This window comes from Globicephala melas, chromosome 5 (assembly GCF_963455315.2).
Source record: "Globicephala melas chromosome 5, mGloMel1.2, whole genome shotgun sequence".
Classification (NCBI taxonomy): Eukaryota; Metazoa; Chordata; class Mammalia; order Artiodactyla; family Delphinidae; genus Globicephala; species Globicephala melas.
In genome coordinates, this window is record NC_083318.1 from 127,530,593 (window position 1) to 127,552,434 (window position 21,842).

The 21,842-nt window shown below is 36.3% G+C and overlaps 1 protein-coding gene across 3 annotated transcripts in view; it reads right to left on the reverse strand.

Moving 5' to 3' along the window:
- The window catches only part of GRID2 (glutamate ionotropic receptor delta type subunit 2), a 1,390,615-nt gene that overhangs the window by 357,851 nt on the left and 1,010,922 nt on the right, over positions 1 to 21,842 (reverse strand). For 2 of the 3 annotated variants that reach the window (XM_060299788.1, XM_030865662.2), the window contains exon 9: positions 13,015 to 13,116. The exons of the other annotated variant lie outside the window; for it this stretch is intronic. In XM_060299788.1, the coding sequence (XP_060155771.1) occupies positions 13,015 to 13,116 (102 nt within the window). The remainder of the gene's footprint in view (positions 1 to 13,014; positions 13,117 to 21,842) is intronic. 3 annotated transcript variants of the gene reach the window in all.

The window sequence follows — 21,842 nt, forward strand, 5'->3', positions numbered from 1 at the left end:
CCAGGCTCTGTTAGAAGTCCTTTCTTCTTTGCATTTATTAGTTCCTTTAATTTTCAGAGCAGCTCTATGACATAGATAATGTTGTTATCTCCATTTTGAAGATGAAGAAACAGAATCATGAAGAGTTTAAATACTTGGCCTAAATTCACAGATAGGAGACCTGGAGATTGAAATATAATCTCGTTCCAGACTTGTTTTTTTTAAATACCTTCATTGAGATATAATTCACATACCATATAATTCACCCATTCAAAGTGTACGATTCAGTGGCTTTAGTACATTCACAGACATGTGCTATTATCACTGTAATCAGTTTTAGAACATTATTACCCCCTAAAGAGATCCAGTTCCCATTAGCCATCATTTCTCAAACCCCTAATCTCTCCCAGCCTTAGACAGCCACTAATCTACTTTGTGTCCCTATACACTTGCCTATCCCTGACATTTCATATAAATGGAGTCATATAATATGTGATCTATTGTGACTAGCTTCTTTTAATTAGCGTATTTTCAAGGTTCATCAATGTATCATGTTATCAGTGCTTCATTTCATTTTATTGACAAATAATATTCCATTTTATAGGTATACCACTCTTCTTCCAATCATCAGTTGATATACATTTGTTTCTATTTTTTGCTATTATCAATAAAGCTGCTATGAACATTTGTGTGCAGGTTTTTGTGTAGACATACATTTTCATTTCTCCTGGGAACATACTTAGAGTAGAATTTCTGAGTTGCACAGTAAGTTTGTGTTTAACCATTTGAGAAACTGCCAGACTGTTTTCCAAAGCAGTTGAACTATTTCACATTCCCACCAGAAACATACAAAAGTTCCAATTTCTCCACAACTGTGCCAACACTTGTTATTATCTGTCCTTTTGATTTGTAGCCATCCTAGTGGGTGTAAAGTGGTAGCTCATTGTGATTTTGATTTCCATGACGGCAAATTGTATTGAGAATCTTTTCATATGCTTATTGACCATTTATATACCTTCTATAAAAAACTGTCCAGATCCTTTGCCTATTTTTAATTGGTTTATTTTTTTCACATTGAGTCATTATTATAACTTTATTTTTATATGTACTAAATACAAGTCCCTCATCAGACACATGATCTGCAAATATTTTATCCCATGCTGTGGGTTGTCTTTTCATTTTTTTTTGGATTCTGTCCTTTGGGACATAGACATTTTTAATGTTAATGAAATCTAATTCAATTTTTTGGTTGTTTGTGCTTTGAGTGTTATATCTAAGAATCCATTGCCAAAATAAAGTCACAAAGACTAACATCTAATGTTTTATTCTGAGAGTTTTATAGTTTTAGCTTGTACATTTAAGTCTAGGATACATTTTGAATTAATTTTTGTACATGATTTGAGGTAAGGGTCTAGATTCATTCTTTTGCATGTGGGCATCTGGTTGAATAGACTATTCTTTCCCTGATTGAATGATCTTGACACATGTTGAAAATCAATTAACCATAGATATATGGGTTAATTTTGGACTCTCGATTCTATTCTACTGATCTAAACGTCTGTTCTTGAACCAGTATGATTACCATAGCTTTTAGGTGTTTTGAAACTGAGAAGTGTGAGTCTTCCTACTGTTCTTTTTCAAGATTTTGTGGGTCTGTTGTTTCCTTTTCTTTTTGTTTTTTTTCTACCTATTCTGATTTTCTTGCAGTTCATGTGAATTTTAGGATCTGCTGGTCATTTATGGCAAAACAAAAAAGTCAGATAGAATTTTGATAGAGGTTTCATTAAATCTGTAGTTCTGTTTGGAGAATATTGCCATCTTTACAATACTGAGTCTTCCAATCCATGACTATAGGCTATCTCTCCATATATTTAGGACTTTTTAATTTCTTTCAACAATGTTTTGTAGCATTCAGTGTACAAATATTGAAGTTGTTCTGTTAAGTTTATTTTTATTTATTTTATTCCCTTTGATATATTTAAATGAAAATGCGTTTATTAATTTCTTTTTTGGAATTTTCATTGCTAGTGTGCGAAAATACAATTGATTTTTGTAAATTGATCTTGTACGCTGCAAAGCAGTTGAACTCATTTATTAACTCTAGTCGTGTGTGTGTGTGTATTCTTTAGGGTTTTTTAAATGCAAGACCATGTCATCTGTAAATAGAGATAGTTTTACTTCTTCCTTTCTAATCTCATTCCTTTTACTTAATTTTCTTGCCTAACTGGGCTGGCTAGAACCTCCAGCACAATGTTGAACAGAAATAGCGAGAACTGACGTCTTTGTCAGTTTTGACGTCTAAGGTCAGTCTTTGTTACTGACCTTAGGGGTTTAGAGGGGTTTTCAGTATTTCACCATTAATATGATGTTAGCTGTGGGTTTATAGATGCTCTTTATCAAGTTTAGAAAATTCCTTCCCTTCTATCACAAGACTGTTGACTGTTTTTTTAATCATGAAGGGGTGTTAAGATTTTATTAACTGCTTTTCCTACATCTGTTGAGATGATCATGTGGGTTTATTCCTTTATTTATTAATATGGTATATGAGATTGATTTTCATAAGTTGAGCCAACCTTGTATTCCTGGGATAAAATTTACTTGTTTATGGTGTATAGTCCTTTTCATATATTGCCAGATTCAGTTTTCTAGCATTTTGTTGAGGATGTTTGTGTCCATATTCATGTGTGTCATATTCATTATGGTCATTAAGCCATAAGCTCCACTAATTACTGATTGATTGCTTTACTGTTTTCGAAAATTCCCTGGGTTTGCTCAGTAGTTTGAAGAAAATAAATTTTGGTAGGGGTCATTTTTGGGGTTAATCTTTAAAATTTAGTCTGACCTCAGGAAGGATATCCTTAGCTATCTCTTTTTTCTGGTTTTCTCTGGTGAGCTCTCTGGCTTACAATTTAGCTTGTTGCTTTGAATTAAGAGGAGCCATAGACTTGAACTTCCCCATGCTCTGTTTCAAATAACTGAAGAATGTTTAAGGGCTCTCTTTTCTTGTGGACTGCCTCTCCCTTGGACAAAGTCTTTGTGCTACAACTCTGGGTACTGAGTTGGGTGGCAGCCTCTGGTCTTCTCCATTTACCTCAGTTGGCATGGAACTGCCCTTGGAGCAAGCTGGAGTGATGGCAATCAAGGCCCCAGTATTCTAGGTCTGCCACACCTGGGGTTGAGACTGCATCCTATGGGTCAGAGCTGGGTGAAGAAAGGGAGCCCACAAACCCTTGGTCACACTCACCAGGAATTTAGCCTTTTCAAATTTCATTTGGATGGCAAGAAAAATCCTAGCAGCCTCCAGCTGAGATAAACCTTAACTGGAAACTTTTAAGGGAGAATAAGCCCTGTCTTCTTGGCCAGACCTACTTGGACTGGAGCTTCCATCAAGCTGAGTAAGGCAGAAAGTGAGGTGGAAGTGGAAGGAGCAAGATGAGGCTGAGACACTATGGACTCCTGTTGTTTTTATTGAGTTTTAGTAGATTTTCTTGATTAAGTGTTACTTCATTTTCAGTATGCCCTTAGGAAATTTCCAGAGACTTTAAATGGTTTATATTTATTTACTTACTTATTTATTTAGTTAGTTTTTGCCCTGTTGCTTATTTTGCTAGGGAGTGGGTCCATGGAACTTCTCACCCTGCCACCTCAGAAGTGGAACTCCTCCAGGGACAGTGTTCTTTATCACAGTGTTATATCGTGTACTTCCAATGTGGTAGTTATTACATGGCACTTAATGGATTTTATTGAGAATTTTAGCTTAGTTTATTTAAGACAGTATCCATGGGAAGTGTCCTCTGCCAGATCTGTAATTTTTGCCTGGAGCTTTGAACCAAACTTTAGTGTTTATTAACACTTGAAAGGAGCCCTCTTCAGACACTGCTGTGGGAGCTATAAGAGATGGCCACCAACTCCCTTCCCATATCCTTGATGTGAGTGCCTGCCAGGAGAGCCTCTTATCAAGCTCACTCTCCCAGCCCCTAAATTTGCCTCTAGGTTCAGGAGACTCAAAGGCTGAGACTCAGGAAAGCTTAAAGCTCTGTAGGGGTTCAAAATGCTGAAGGTCTCCAAGTAGCAAAAACGTGCACAATGTCCTTAGCAAAAAACTAAGCAAAATGACATTTCAAGGCTGTTCTTAGTATATTTCCTAGTTATATATTAACATATAGAGTCTATTTAAAGCTAGCCTGAAACCAAACATGATTCCTATGAGACAATGTAATTGACATACCAGACTTTTAGAAATTTGTACAGTTTATTATTTGAATGTTCTTTTGTATCAGTTTTTTGTGTTATTTTTTCTCTAGGAAGCACCATCTTCACTAGAAGGAGAGTTGCTGTTGTTCTCATTAGCAGATTTTCAAATTAAAGTTAACAGTGAGTGGACTATAAATCATGATTCTGTAGTTTATGTTTTGCTTGTCTGCCTTAGGGTCCTTTAAATAATTTCCCACAAAAATCTGAAGATTGATGACAATGATTAATTATGCCTTCATGATCACTCATGCTCATTTGATTCTTTTCTTTAGTTAATTTACACATCATTGTTCTACTCAGACATAATAACATCTTATATTTAGAAACACTCTGCACTTTACTAACTGCTTCCACATAGTTTAAGCTGTTTACACTCATAATAACCCTGTGGGGCCAGTTTTATTATTCCTCTTTTACAGACAGAAAAATTGAGGTTCAGAATAGCTCCCTGGCTCCCATAAGTTCAATGACCTATTAATTAGAAAAGGTGGAACTTGAACTGATGTCTTCTGACTATAAACCTAGTACTCTTTGCAGTATATGACAAATGGCTTTTAGTATGACTGTGTTGCAGAGAGAAGACTAGGTGGAGAAAAAGCAAGGAAATAGGTTGAAGTACTTCCAATAAGGAAATCAATTGCATATTATTTACTCTTTTGCTAAATGGTACATCCAGAAGAAACTAAGTACACTGCTCCATCTTATACTGACATAATTCATGGGAACATAAATTAGGAAGTATCAGTCCACACGGAAACAAAATATTGTGGAACAAAAGCCAAGCAATGAGTGCCCCTAAGACGAAGAGAATATTAAATGATTCTATGATCTGTAACTTCTCACCAAATGTGAACTTGCTATTTAATAATATGAATGAATGATTCTTGATGTTTTAAATTAAAGCTTTCTACTTCTTTACCTTAAAAGCATGTAAGTCATTCCCTAGTAACAACTATGTCAAAGGATTTAATAATAGCATAATCCTTTGCCATCTCTTTTGGAAATTTAGACTTAGTAGATGGAAATTAAAGCATAAGGACTCCTAAGACTATTTATTCAGGCATAGTCTTGTGTCCTTCCTGTTCTTATTTGTGTAATTACATACAAAGTTCTTTATTTCTTTTCTTTCCCCTTTTTTCCCTCCTTCCTTCCCTCCATTTCTCTCTCTTTCTCTCTCTCTCTCTCTCTCTCTCACACACACAGAGGCTATCAGAATATTTTAATTTGTTCATTCAACATATATTTACTGACCTGCTTCTATATACCTGATATTGCATGTGAAAACCAACTTGTGTTTTATTGGTATGCAGCTTAGAGGGGGGAGTCTAACATTAATGAAATAATTATAAAATAAAAACAGAGAGTTACAAATAGTTCTGAATGAAAGGACACAGTGAAATGAGAAATTAAATTGTCCTGTAAACCCACGAAGCTGGTCCTGGATGTCGCGGTTGAGATTAGATCATAAAAGACTGTGACATACGTTTCTCTTTCTATTTGTCTGTCTCTATTTTATCATTCTTTCCCAGGCCCCCCACAAGTGTATTTAATTCTGAGTCCTTCACAAGCAGGTCCTATTTTCTGATAGAGAACTTAATAATGTTGATAAAATAGTTCATGTGGAACTCCTTGAAAGCAGGGACTGTATCTTTTTAAATTTTGCCTCTCTGGGATTAGCACAGTGCTTAGCTGACAACACATGTTCAACAATAGTTATTGAGTCAAAGCCGATAGTTAGGGTGTACTATACAATACTGTTTTACCTTTCCCTGATCTCAGATAACATCTCCATTTTCACAGGGAAATAAGCCCTGCTAAAATAATTCCAAGAAGTGAGACTAATAGTAAGAAAATATTTTAGGAAAAAGAAAATGTTCTTAAAATGACGGCTCAGTAGGCACCTATCTGCTACATCCTTCTTATGGTGATTTGCTTGGGGAAATTTACCTTTCTCAACACAGAGTGTGGACTTTGCTTTATGTGGTATAGTTTTAATATAAGCTGCCTTGGTGTATTTTTTTTTTTAACATCTTTATTGGAGCATAATTGCTTTACAATGGTGTGTTAGTTTCTGCTGTATAACAAAGCGAATCAGCTATACATATACATATATTCCCATATCCTCTCCCTCTTGCATCTGCCTCCTACCCTCCCTATCCCACCCCTCTAGGTGGTCACAAAGCACCGAGTTGATCTCCCTGTGCTATGCGGCTGCTTCCCACTAACTATCTATTTTACATTTGGTAGTATATATATGTCCATGCCACTCTCTCACTTCGTCCCAGCTTACCCTTCGCCCTCCCCGTGTCCTTAAGTCCATTCTCTACGTCTGTGTCTTTATTCATGTCCTGCCTCTAGGTTCTTCAGAACCATTTTTTTTTAGATTCCAAGTATATGTGTTAGCATACGGTATTTGTTTTTCTCTTTCTGACTTACTTCACTCTGTATGACTGACTCTAGGTCCATCCACCTCACTACAAATAACTCAATTTCGTTTCTTTTTATGGATGAGATATATATGTCACATCTTCTTTATCCATTCATCCAATGATGGACACTTAGGTTACTTCCATGTCCTGGCTATTGTAAATAGAGCTGCAATGAACATTTTGGTACATGACTCTTTTTGAATTATGGTTTTCTCAGGGTATATGCCCAGTAGTGGGATTGCTGGGTTGTATGGTAGTTCTATTTTTTAGTTTTTTAAGGAACCTCCATACTGTTCTCCATAGTGGCTGTATCAATTTACATTCCCACCAACAGTGCAAGAGGGTTCCCTTTTCTCTACACCGTCTCCAACATTTATTGTTTGTAGACTTTTTTTTTTTTTGTAGACTTTTTGATGATGTCCATTCTGACCGATGTGAGGTGATGCCTCATTGTAAATTTGATTTGCATTTCTCTAATGATTAGTGATGTTAAGCATCCTTTCATGTGTTTGTTGGCAATCTGTATATCTTCTCTGGAGAAATGTCTACTTAGGTCTTCTGACCATTTTTGGATTGGGTTGTTTGTTTTTTGATATTAAGCTGCAGGAGGTGCTTGTATATTTTGGAGATTAATCCTTTGTCAGTTGCTTCATTTGCAAATATTCTGCCACATTCTGAAGGTTGTCTTTTCCTCTTGTTTATGGTTTCCTTTGCTGTGCAAAAGCTTTTAAGTTTCATTAGGTCCCATTTATTTATTTTTGTTTTTATTTCCATTTCTCTAGGAGGTGGGTCAAAAAGGATCTTGCTGTGATTTATGTCATAGAGTTTTCTGCCTATGTTTTCCTCTAAGAGTTTTATGGTGTCTAGCCTTATATTTAGGTCTTTAATCCATTTAGAGTTTATTCTTGTGTGTGGTGTTAGGAAGTGTTCTAATTTCATTGTTTTACGTGTAGCTGTCCAGTTTTCCCAGCACCACTTATTGAAGAGGCTGTTATTTCTCCATTGTATATTCTTCCCTCCTTTATGAAAGATAAGGCGACCATGTGTGCGTGGGTTTATCTCTGGGCTTTCTATCCTGTTCCATTGATTTATATTTCTGGTTTTTTTTCCAGTACCATACTGTCGTGATTACTGTAGCTCCGTAGTATAGTCTGAAGTCCAGGAGCCTGATTCCTCCAGCTCTGTTTTTCTTTCTCAAGATTGCATTGGCTATTTGGGGTCTTTTGTGTTTCCATACAAATTGTGAAATTTTTTTTTCTAGGTCTGTGACAAATGTGCCTTGGCATGTTTTCTATGAGTCTAGTGACATTTTTAGTTTAGATAGTAATTTTTTTCATTGCTATTACTCTCCTATATTTTTAAATTGGTGTCATTTCCTAGTGTTATTTCTTTTCTTCAGGAGGTATTGTTTAAAATAGTCTGTCTCTTTAAGATGGCTTCATGCTCAGTTTTGTTAAATGAAGTTTCCAGGAATATCCATTAACTTAATAAATTTTGTAAAGATACCATCCACATATTATTTAATCTAAAATGTTTTCAATTGCAAGATGCAAAAAAAAATTGTTTTACCTACAACTAATAAAGACAAAAAATGATGTCAATTTTAACTGCAAGAAGACATCAATTGAAAGATGCATCCTGATTCAAAGATATTAAAATATGAAAAACTGTATGTTTTTGAATTTATAAAATACAGAAAAAGCACCACCACAGCTCTACCATAAATTTCCAATCATATATGTATATAAAGTTATACAATTATGTTTATGGTAGTTTTAGGCAAAGGAATACTGCATTGTACACTATATTCAATGTAGAACAATGGCATTGCATTTTTTCAGAAATATTCTTAGCGCTGTATATGTCCTGCTAGAATGAAACTCCCCAAAGTCAGTATCTCTCTGTTTTGTATGTACCCCAAGCACCTAGAAAAAGATACTCAGTAAATACTTCTCAAATCAATTTATGAGTGAGTTCATCTTTCATCAGAGATGCGATGTGTCTGTTTTAGGCAAAACCAAATCAAGAAAATAAGAGTTATTTATCAGTGATCTCTTTCTAAATGCCAGTTTATGTTTTTCAGATATCTTGTACTTTTTCTTACAGGATAGCTTCTCAAATCTTTCTTTTCATTTGTTGCCAACTTCTTTCCATTTTATTTTCCTAAGTATTCATTATTATGATGATGATATTTATAACTCAGTGATGTTTCCAATAACTTTTGTGAATTACCATGAAAAAATTGAATGCCATAATTGGTCATTTATGGCTATCCATACTTGTACAACTTTAAAAGTGAAAAGGAAAAAAATGATCTTAATAAGTGCCTCATAGTAAGACACTTGGCCCACTTGGTAAGATGTAGAGATCAGCACACCAAATATGGAAACAGAGTTTAGCAGAGGGAACTTTATTCACATTCTTTCTTTCTTTTTCTCCATTTCTAAGACACTTACATGGCTTTGGTGATGGTTGACTATAAAGTCATCCTTATGTGATGCCATTTAAAAAATGTTCCTAAATTACTAATCCAATAACATTTGCAATCTCAATAGTTATATTTAATTTAAACCTAATATGAATTCGTTCTGATCCCAAAGACAGAATGTCAGAGGGCTAAGGACATGGCCACCGGAACCAGGATCTGTGGGCTTGAAACTCAACTCTGGCTCTTGTTAGTTATATGGACACAGAGATTTAATTAATTCTTTTGAGCCTTATTTTCATCCTTTAATGTAATCAGTGCATCTCTTGTAGAGTTTTTATAAGAATTAAATAAGTTAACACATGTAAAGTTCTTAACAGGTTTGATCAAATAAGAGATGCCGGTGATGGTTTTTCCCGTTTCCCCTCCAGTCCCTCACTGCCCTGCTCTGTGACCTGGAAAGCTGACCTTCATGGCCTTCATTACTTGGGTTCCCTTGCCCTCTGATTTCTGGTTGTATTTGCAGTTGGAAACAATGGCAAGAGATGGAAAGATAGGAGAAGTGACATTGGGGTAACCTCCTCTCCATTTCCTCACTGCCTGAATGTCGTTTTGACACTGATTCTCCTTCTCCATCCTCTTCCCATAACAAAGGTCACAGCTACTATTTTATGATTTTTCTCCCATGGCTCTAGCTAGATCTGTTAATACTGCTCTCTCCCACGTCACATCAGTCTTCAGGGTTGTCAAGGCTTGCTGTGCATCTAGGCCCTGGCACTTCAACATCCTTGTTGACTTATTTAACCTTAAAGTATTTGTTAATAATTCCTTTATTTAATTTTCTTCAATTAACCATTTGAATACCATTCACTTGCCCCTGGCATCATAAACAATATAGTGCTGAAATATTTAGTTTAAGATAAATATTAGATTACTTCCTTCAAGTCAATGAAATATCTTTAATAGTGATAGGAATAGGAGTTTCAAAACTTAGGTAAGAAAAATCAATTTTATGAACCCGTGTGTCATCGATAGCATAACTTTCCTAAGAAGTAAAGGGTGTGTGTGTGTGTGTGTGTGTGTGTGTGTGTGTGTGTAACTGGGACTAGATCACAGTTAGAATGGAATAAAAGCTGAGAGACCTTTCCTCAGGGGCTTTACACATGAGCCCTCCCTCCTCTCTCTCCCTTCTGGAAATGGCTGGAGGTAAATACTTGGAATACAAGGGGGTTGTGTTTAGCTTGCTAAATCAAGTCCAATATAGACCAAATCTGAGTTTCAGGGTTTAGTTGACATTGTGATTTTAGAGTTGCTGGGTGGATTTAGGAAAGAGTGATTCTCAGTGTTGGGTGGAGGAACCTTGCAAGGCCATGTAAGTAAGAGCTAGACCTGGAAAGGTGCTTGTAAGAAATAAATAAGAAAGTCATGGCTGGTTTCCATTCAAATAAGAATTACAGGAAGAGTCAGGAAGCCTGAGAAATTATTAAGTACAATGGCTGTATATTGTGGGAGTGTGAAAAGTGTAACAACCTTTTACTCAACTGGGCACCCAACTGATAAATCCATGTTGCACCACAGAAAACTTGGGGGAAAGAGACTGTTTCCATATCTTCATTCACTAGTCATATTCAGGATATGTGCTGCGCTAAGCTTGCAGGAAACAGACCATTCTGAATCATGAAGGTGAGACTGGGGCATGCAGGTATTAACACTGTGTGAGGCAGTACCATTTCAAGCACAAAACAGCAATCGTTCTGCTCAGCCTGGAAATGAATTTAAAATAATTGGTTCTGTGAAGCTTTCCCAGTAAAACTCACTTTCATCTTATTCAGAGTTAAGCATTTCCAACTATCAAGAAAATCCTATAGCTACCTCAATTTGCACACTTATCACAGTTGGAGGAGAGAGATTATAATGTTAAGAAGGCAGAAGTTGGGCTTCCCTGGTGGCGCAGTGCTTGAGAGTGCCCAGGTCCGGGAAGATCCCACATGCCGCGGAGCGGCTGGGCCCGTGGGTCATGGTCACTGAGCATGCGCGTCCGGAGCCTGTGCTCCAAAACGGGAGAGGCCACAGCAGTGAGAGGCCCGCGTACCGCAAAAAAAAAAACAGAAGGCAGAAGTTAAGAGACCTGCAGTCAGATCCTGGATTTGAATCCTCGTTCTCTCTGTTACTTCCTATCTGTATAATCTTCCACATTTATTTCAACTTCTGTATGTCTCAGTTTCTTCAACCACATTCTTAGGATCAGAATACTATCTATTTATTGTAAATACTGTGAGGGCTGATTAAGATAACAGATGAAAAAGACTTAGTAGAGTATCTGGCACATAGTAAGTAATTAATAAATCTTAGCTGTTTCGTTATATGTGCTTCTCTCCAGTAAGATTCTTTGCACACCTTGAGGTATGAATATGCATATAAGATGGATAACCCATTACCAAGTCTATCATATAGTAAGTACTAAATAAATATTTGTTTAATGACTAAATGCGATTAGCTTGCCTTGAAATATGAATGTCAAAGACAAAAGCAAAGCACATATATTGTCTTTTATTACAGTTTTCACCTGTATTTCCATGTTAATCACTAGAGAAGAGACTATTACAGTTTAATGTACTTTAAATGTCTGTCTTTTTTTTAATATTAGCACATCAGTGCCAATGCATATCTACACGTTTGAATACATACAGAAGCACATTCACAATTAAGTTGTCAAGTACTCATAATATAATTAGTTGCCAAACAGTAAAAATCTTATTAAAACAATAACTAAAAATAAATTATAGGCAGCAAAAAGGGAGGATAGATTACTCGTTTGAATTTCCTTTTATAGAGAATATCACAGATCCTTCTTTTAGACAATGAAATTATGTTGAGTCTGCTTAAATTGTATTAAACAATGTACAAAGGACAGCTATTGCTGTTATAAACCTTGATAAACATCTATTAGCATCAACATACCAAAAAAGACCATTTCTCCTGTTTACTAATTCTGCAATTTTTTTAGTCTATAAGAAAGACTTTTTCAAATTTAAAAACAAGTGGGCTTTTCTGAAAAAAACTGAAGTTAATAACTATGGATTATTCCATTTTGAAACGTACTATAAAGTAGCACAAGGTTAATCACGTTGAAACAGGCAGGGAGAATACATGTCTTCATGTTTTATGGCTATTTAGATAGTACCCATGTGAGTATTTTACTGTTGAAGACTATTTCTTTTGACATCTTATTTTGTGTATCATGTGAGAAAATAATAATGTATAGAATAATGAAAACAGTTACCATTTATTGTTTTTTATACCAAGTAAATGAATTTGTAATAAATGTTTCACATGTATAATTCCATGTAATAGCCACAGAATCACTAGATGATACGCTCTTTTAAGACAGAATCATATCTGTCCGTTTTAACCACCACTGTCCCCAGAAATCAGCACTGAGCTTGAATACGGTTGATAATAAATACTATTTACGAAACAACTGGATGATTTTTACTTTGAAGTAGGTCCTTCCCAGAAAAATATTCTTAGTCCGCTAATGTTTTAGTGTTACTGAATGTACTGTGTTTGATCAAATCTACCCTTATTTGGCATGGTTATCTTCATTTACATAGACCATAGGGCTTCAGTGAGAGAATGCCTGAGAGATAACTTCACTTTATCATGTGTAGGAAACTGTAGAAGGATGGAAATCTGGCCTAAAATGTCTAAGAAAGTTATGACAAAAGTACTGTAATTAAAGGAAAAGCCTGTAAAAATCTGATTCTGATCCACATAAATTGAAGGTTGGAAAACATGACCATTACAAATCCCTTAGAATGCACAGTCAGCTCCTTTAGTATTATGACATCAGTTAATGAAACATAAAGAAATGGAGGATAAAGGAACATCTAGAATCCAAAACTGCAAGGGGCAGATCAGACCTACCAGAACAGTCACCACACGTAGGACCACTCCACGCATGTTATTCTCCAGTTTCTTGTCAGTCAGGGACCCATTCAGCCCTGTGACAGGAGTCCAGCACCCAAGCTGAAAGATGAAATAGCTTGGTCACTTTTCTGCCTGAAGAACAGTCCAATCACCTATATATAGGCCTTTCAGAGAAATGTGGGATAAATCTTGGAGTCACTGATAACAGGAAGTGTCCTGTGCAGCTTTTCCTGTTTAATAGCAAATGAAGCAAGCAAAAATGCTATGCTATCTCCTGCTTTTAAATATCATCGTATGGCATATGACAGTATCCAACATGCTTTAGGGGACTCACTGAGGACATGTGACTTAATGAGGAGTTATAAATACACCAATAACTCAGTCCCAGTAACACACTAATTGGAAAAATAAGAGCACATATAATTCTAGCATAATGCCTGTTCTAATATACCAATTACTACACAAGTTAGATTTTTTTTTACAGTTTCAGTGGTTTTAATTAGATCTTACACTGCTTTTAACAGAACATAAAACTGTAAGATTTTTAATGTGGTTAGAGGGGTTACAGCTTTTACTTGAGGAAAAAAAAATCATCTGTATGGCTTTGTTGTTTTCAAGTATTCACAGTACATAAAACAATGTAATTTGCCTTTTTTGTCAGTGTTATCAATCTGTCTGGAAGACTTTGGCAGCAGCCGTTTCCTTAAAGTCTTGCAACGATTAACTGCTCTTTGCTCTCCAAAATACTGGTTTAATTTTACATTCTCACGTAGTTCTTATGTCTTGTAATATCCAAACCTGAGGACTACCAGTCTTAAAATTACTTCCTATAAATCACAATGGGATAAAAATGGGTGACTCTCAATTCAAAAGTAAGGAGGAAAGAGAGGTGCTGTGACTTGGATTAGCAGATATCTGCCCAAGAAGCAAAGCTGCAAAGAGAATTTTGCAATGCACATCTTGGGAAGATACATCATACTATTAATCCTGATACCAGCTCCATGAGCCTTTACATTTGGGAACTTATTCCATACTTGCATGCTTTAAAAATGTAACAGACTTTTAGTCATATTCAAAGATTGTTTTGGTTAACTGAATGGTTTACAGGGGCACCTGGTTATTTGTGCTGCTTCCTCCAAAAGACTATTATTTCCTTGCATTGTGTTTTGTTGTGGCTTCTGAAGTCATTAACATACTGGCAAGTCTCCCTCACAAATAAACAATTTGGATGCTTCCCATTAAAACACAAGTTTCTCTTTGAGCTCCACAAATGGTATTTGAGAAAACTAAAATGTATACAATATATCTTAAGAGAAGTGGATGTCACAATGTAAACAAAAAGCCAGCATTTTTCTTATTAAAATAATTTGAAAAAGGCTGCTAATTGTTGGTTTCAACTGCAAAAGCACATTAAATTCATACAGTGATGTGTCATTTTTAGTTATATAAAAGTCTAATTAGAACTTAGATCCAATTAGCAAATCCAAATGTGTTGAAAGTCTAGTTATCAGAGATACTGTAGACCTCTTGCCAAATTTAAAACCTTATGAAATTTCTTTTGAGCTTTTGTTCTCTTCTGAGGTCAACCGAAGTCTATCCTCAATTACATTTATTGACGTGCACTTTTTCTAATTACTTCTTCAAGGTTTTATTTCCCTAGACCAAATAATATTGGTGGAAAAAGAGATCTAAAACGAAGTGAAAAGCTAAATTTCCAATGTGCTATCCGTCTTTTACCATTATATTACTTAATTCTAAGTTAAATTAATAGCTTTTAGGACATGATCTTATTCATGACTAATACGTTTAACCTGCCAAAGTAAACACAGGGTTTTTTCTCCCTTGGAGTTGTTTTTTAAGTTTGGTGAACCTACTGTCAGTTTGCCTAAATATTGACAAATGACATCTGTTAGTGCCAGCCTGAACATAGCATTTTGGTGTATTGACTAGTCAAAATATTTACTACTGGAATATCAACAAAACCTGCTGACTAGTTTGTTTCAACAATGTTCTGGACAAACAGTTAAAAATATATAATTTCCAGCTTCTTCTTAATTATGTCTTCCTTTAAACATAACTAAATACAGTCAATGATTGAAAAATTCTAGAGCATTCTAGTGTTTGGGGGTTTGAAATAACAGTAACGAAAAAGCATTTGGAGGAGGTAAGGAGGTGGCTGTATCTTATCTTCCGACCTGGGCAGTGACTTAAACTATAGTTTAAACTATACTAATATACTATAGTACTATTTGTACTATATATAGTGTTTCTTATCTCTCTCTCTCTTCTCTCCCCTTCCTCTCTCTCTCTTTTTTTTCTTTTTATTCACACTGATTTCTACCAGTGACCATGCATGGCCACGAACCCCATCCCTCCTTTTGGAGAATTGCTTTCTTTTTCCATCCCTAGACAAGTGTTCCAAATCATCCAAATTTTTTCATGACTCTGACTCTCTGGTTTAGCAATTGTTAACAGTTGGTCGTCTGACCCGAGCCAATAAAAGTCTTTCCTTGGAGGTTTATTTTTAATATCAAGTGTGTGCATGGTGGGCAGGTCAATAAGTTGATATGAAGTTTTTTTATTGTTTGGCCAGATTCTCTCATATATACTACAGGCCATATAATTTTCTCTTCTGCTTTATGAAGGTTTTTCACCTTTCTGTTTTCTTTCTTTCTTTTTTTTTTTGCCATCTGACTCACATGTCTTTTGATTATAGTACTTAGAAAGTTGAAAAGTTGTTCCTGTTCTTAATAACAACAGTCTATATTTTAAGACTGGTAACTCCTTTTACTTAACTCAGGTATTCCTGCATATTCACCCACTCCAATACTTAATGTTATCTGAATGTTAGCTGTGGTCACCAAAAACTAGAGATGAAATTTTGATACAGAGATATTTCAGGATACAGATTCTCTGGAAAACTAGAAATAAAGTATATCCACTCATCACATATCAACATAGGTTGTAACAAAGAAATCATTTAAAAATTACAATAATATTCATTTCCTACATTGAATAGAACTTTTTTTTTTTTTTTTACATTTTTTGGAATACTTTCTATGCGTCAGCCATGGTACTGAGCTTTTCATACATGATCTCATTTAAGACTCAAAATAACTTTATGAGATGGTGCTGTTATCAATATTACTTTATAGACATAAAAGTTAAGGATTCAGTTAAGGTCACTTATTTACAAAGAGATGAAATTAGGATTTAAACTGATGTGCTTTTAACTTTTTATTTTATATTGGCGTATAGTTGATTAACAATGTTGTGTTAGTTTCAGGTGTACAACAAAGTGACTCAGCCATATATATACGTGTAACTATTGCTTTTTAAAGTCCAGATTCAGTATTGTTCGTTGCTGTACTGTTTCATAGCTTAAAAAATTCTTTTCATAAACACGATCTATTTAAGGAAGGTAGAGAAGATAGTATTCCGATTTTAATAGTCAAGGAAAATAAGCCTCGGTACTGTTAAATGGCTGGCTCAATATAATAGTGAGTGAATTCATATTCTGGCAATAAAATTTAAAAGGCAAAATCATCACCATCAATGTCACTTTTATAAAAATTATTATAACACATACATAGTGCACAGTATGTGCTAATCGTCAGAGAGCTTTGCATATATTAATTAATTTATTCTCAAAACCACCCAATGAGGAAGGTGTCATTATTATCCTCATTATAAGGGAAAGGCTGATTATACACACCTTTTTGAAGGATTACTCAAGTTTTAAGACTCCTTAATTTCTGTTCATATCCAGTCACCTCCCTGAGATTCACTTCAAGCTATTTTGTTTGATTGTAAAAACTCCTTCCAATAATAAGCAAGAAAAATGAGTTAGGTTCACACAGATCTACACTGAGTTTGTATCTACAATGGGTCACAGTCCTTGCAGCATAGCAAGATTGACAGGCATAGGTTTGATAAGAACTAAAAGAATTTCACTCAGGTTCAAGTGTGAGACTTATCTAACAACTTCTCTGGTTTCATTGTTTGAAATGTCTTTAACTTGACTTTGCTCGTGTGGAGAAGGCTGTTTTTGTCTGATTGTGTTTCTGTTTTAGTTTTAAACAATGAGGCTAGAGACTAACAAAGATAATGCACACGAAATTTCATAATACTATCTATTCAGCTGAGCACTTTCTAAGTACAAATAATAAAAGTGGTCTCTGCAGCACATGAGATTTACAGAAAGTCACACTGCTGATAGCAAAACGAGATTCTCTGTCTTCCATGGTCTGGCAGTCTAGAGAAAATTTAAAAGGGATTAAAAAAATAAAGACCAATTCAATTTCCTTTCAATTACAGAGTATCTATTTCCTATAGTATTTTCTGGTTATTGCCTAAACTAATTTTAAAACCCTAAAATGCTTAAAGTTTTAATTATTTCCTTCATTGGAGCTTTAGCAATAATAACCCTGCAGCTTTCTGTTAAAATCAATGTAATAGCTGTGTTCAACAAACTGGTTGATGTATTTGCATGAGCACAGTAGCATGTTCCTAACATTATATACTGTGTCATTAGTAAATGACCAAGTTTTAGACATTTACTCTTTTCCCCTCAATGTTTTCACTTTTTATTTGCCCATGGGCTTTAAAGAATGACATTTGACTTGGGTTTTACATCACTATTTTTCAGGCAATGTTACAATGTCAAAAAGAGCTGAACTGTTTAATTTTACACTCAATAGTTTATAAGCTTTAATAACAGGAGTCAAGAGAGCTCTTAATTGAATACCAAACAGAATCCCCTACATGTACTAGACTGTATTCATATGGAACAAACCAAGCCTGGCTATAGTACCAAAGTTCCAACTTCAGGACACATAATGTCCACAGCACTGGGGCTATATGCTCCCAAGCACTATGTTTCCTTTATTTGCTTTCTCAGCCTTCAGAGGAAAAGACGGAACGACCACAGCATGACGAAGTAGCTGAAAGCTAGCCGTTTAGACGTGCACAGCATTATTTGGTAGATATTACTTCTGTAATGGGATAGAAAGTGTAAGAAAAAAATACATATGCCAGGTTGGCTCAGATACATGTTTTATAGAGTTAAATCGGAATTTTTTTTTCTTTGACATGTATAGAACACAGTGTGTCAGTAATCCTTCCAATAATAATTTTCTTTATGGTATTTCCACCTGTAAAATAGGTTCAATTTGTTAGACTTGTTCCCCAGGGGATGAGTATTTCCTCCTAAGATTTTAATCCTACAGCTTGGTCATTACCATGAAGTAGAAGTCGTTCTTTCGATTAGAGTTTCCTTCAGGAGAAAATGAAAAGTCAGAAAAAAAAAAAATTACCTGATTCTACAGCTTATATCTCCCTGCATTGCTGCTGAAGACAAAACCTTCTGTACTATGTAACCATGTACATGTACAACAAGACAAACTTGTTAACTGATTTCCACAAATTAAGACTATAAACGGGAGAAGCTATATATCCATATCTATCTCTCTGTATATATATATGAAGAAATAGCTCAAAGGTGTTTATGGCGCTATAATAACCACTCAGTTATCAACTGGTATGTGACTGGTTTAATAATACTCTGCCATTATTATATATTTTCACTTTGTTTATAATTCTTAGTGTAAAGTTACTATTACACTATATTTAGAGAAAATACAGCATAGTGGTTAAGATCAGGAACTCCAGAATCAGACTGCTTATGTTCAAGGACCTGCTCTGACACTTGCTGGGTGTGGCCACTGGGCCTCTGTTTCCTCTCAAATGCGAAGAGTAAAAATGGCTTCCTCGGGCTTCCCTGGTGGCGCACTGGTTGGGAGTCCGCCTGCCGATGCAGGAGACACGGGTTCGTGCCCCGGTACGGGAGGATCCCACATGCGGCGGAGCGGCTGGGCCCGTGAGCCATGGCCGCTGAGCCTGCGCGTCCAGAGCCTGTGCTCCGCAACGGGAGAGGCCACAGCCGTGAGAGGCCCGCGTACCACCCCCGCCAAAAAAAAAAAGGCTTCCTCATAAGGACTGGTGGGACTGTTAACTGACTTAATATATGTCAAGTGTTTAGCAGGGTTCTTGGCACATAAAAACTGAAGAAGTGTTCATTATTATTATTCCTATATAATCAGCATTTTTTGGTTGTTGTTCCTTTCTCAGCCTCATCATCTGGAGTCACTACTCTTAGTGATGGAACATACTTCTAAAGCTAAACATACTTCTCAACTTTGGCTGCATATTAGAATAACCGGAGAGCTTTATAAAATTCTGATGCCCTGCCTAATCCCAGAACAATTAAATCAGAATCTCCACTGCCCTAAGACATGCCCTACCACCCAGCAAATGCAATCTCACAGAATGGCTACTTAACCTCATCAGATAAAGGCATTCTTTTTACTGGCTTCCTTTGCAAAAGCTAACTAGGGACACTTTCTCAAATAAACTCTTTTATTTTTCTTGTTTTAAGTAGCATAGGAGATTATAAACTCTGTGAAGCTGAATAATTCTTACTTTGTCTATTGTTGTAGCCGTAGTCCTTATCATAGCATTGGTGTACTGGTACATGATAGGTCCTAATAGATATCTGATAAACGAATGCATACATTGAAACTCCTGCTGTCCTCTTTATTCTTCTATCTTTTTGGCTAGTCTCTAGTTTAAGCTGAATAAAAAACAAAATATGCCCAACCTGATATTGTGTCCTACTGTAATATTGTACCCCTGACAATTTTTGTGCTGCTTCAGGATGACTCCTGTCACTAAAATTCAATTAGCTCTCCTTTTCTTTCTGATCAGAATTTTCTTCCTAATAATATTTTAGCATTTAATGATTACAATCTGATAAAAGTTGCTGGATTTCTTCTCTTTCATTCCATGCTACCTTGAGATGTTTTAAAGGGATCTTCATTTTAAAATCACATTAGAATTCTCAGTCTTTCCTTTCTCCTTATCTTAATTATTTGTAGGTGCCCACTGCCTATTACAATAGTGTTTTATACAACTAAAATAATGATTTTTATAAAACTTAAAAGGTTTAATGTAAAGCTATTGCACTTTAGAACTTTGTTCCCAAACAACCGAAAATCTCATGCTCAGATGTCTCCTTATATTCTATCTCTTCAACATCTCTGCTTAAATATCTCAAAGGCACCTCCAATATCATAAGATTAAGCTCACAATCTACCCCTTAGCATCCATCCGGTTCTACTAGTCAGAAACCAAGAAGTCAGTCTTGTCATCTCTCATATTTAATCAACTGCCAGTCTGCCAATTTCAACTCCTTAAAAAAAACCTCTCAAATCCACTTCACAGCATCTCCTTACCACCATCATAGTCCAAGCTAACTTCATAGCTTCTCTTTTACAATCTTTACTCTACACTGAAAACATAAACATACAGGTAGATATGATGTCCTCTGCCTAAGTTCTTCCCATAGTTATCTATTTTTCTCCAGAAAAAGACCAGACTTCTAATGTGGCCAACCAAAACCTGTGTGATGTGTCACATGTTACAGTCAGTCTCAGGTCATATCACATTTCCTGTCATTCTTTGGACTCCAACCACACTAGTCTTCCCTCAGTTTCGCGAGTTAGGCATAATTCTCCTGCCTTAAGGATTTAAACTGTTTCTGAAGCATAGAAGTATAAAAGAACCACTTGGGGAGTTAAAAAACATCCCAATGCGAAAGCCATATGCCATGCCAATTAAATCAGACTTTCTGGGCATGTGATCCAGGTATCAGTATTTTATTTTTCAGGTTCAGGTATCAGTATTTTTTAAAGTTTCCAAGATGATTCCAAAGTTTAGCCAAACGTGAGAACCAATAACTTTGAATATAAAGTCTTCATTGATTGGAATAATCTTAGGAACCTGCCATTCTTCAAGGAATTACTGAATTCACTCTTACTCATCCTTTAGATCTCAATGTAAACATCTATAGCTTGGGGTAAACCTTCCCTGACAACCTGACCCACCCCCAAGCTAGCTCATGTCACTCCAATACAGCATCATGCTCCTCTCTTTACAGTAATATCACAGTTAAGTTTTTTAATCTGTATTTTTTATGATTAACATTTATTGTACCAATTATCTGTAAGTTTCCATGGAGTCAGGAAGGATTGCTGTTTTGTATCCTCCACTTTATTAAATACATAATTCCTGGGACAAAGGGGGACTTCAAATTTTTTTGAGTACTAAACAAATTTAGATGATTTTCTTTTTTTTTTTTTTTTTGCGGTACGCGGACCTCTCACTGTTATGGCCTCTCCCGTTGCGGAGCACAGGCTCCGGACGCGCAGGCTCAGTGGCCATGGCTCACGGGCCCAGCCGCTCCGCGGCATGTGGGATCTTCCCGGACCGGGGCATGAACCCGTGTCCCCGGCATCGGCAGGCGGACTCTCAACCACTGCGCCACCAGGGAAGCCCAATTTAGATGATCTTTAAACAAGAAAATAAAGGGAGGAGCTTCAAGATGGCGGAAAAATAGGACACGGAGATCACCTTCCTCCCCACAAATACATCAGAAATACATCTACACATGGAACAACTCCTAAAGAACACCTAGTGAACGCTGGCAGAAGCCCTCAGACCCCCCAAAAGGCAAGAAAGTACCCACGTACCTGGGCAGGGCAAAAGAAAAAAGAAAAAACAGAGACAAAAGGATAGGGATGGGCCTTCGCCAGTGGGAGGGAGCTGTGAAGGAGGAAAGCTTTCCACACACTAGGAGCCCCTTCGCGGGCGGAGGCTGCAGGTGGCGGAGGGCGGGGGGGGGGGGGGGCGGGGCTTCAGAGCCACAGAGGAGAGCGCTGCAACAGGGGTGCAGAGGCCAAAGCGGGGAGATTCCCGCACAGAGGATC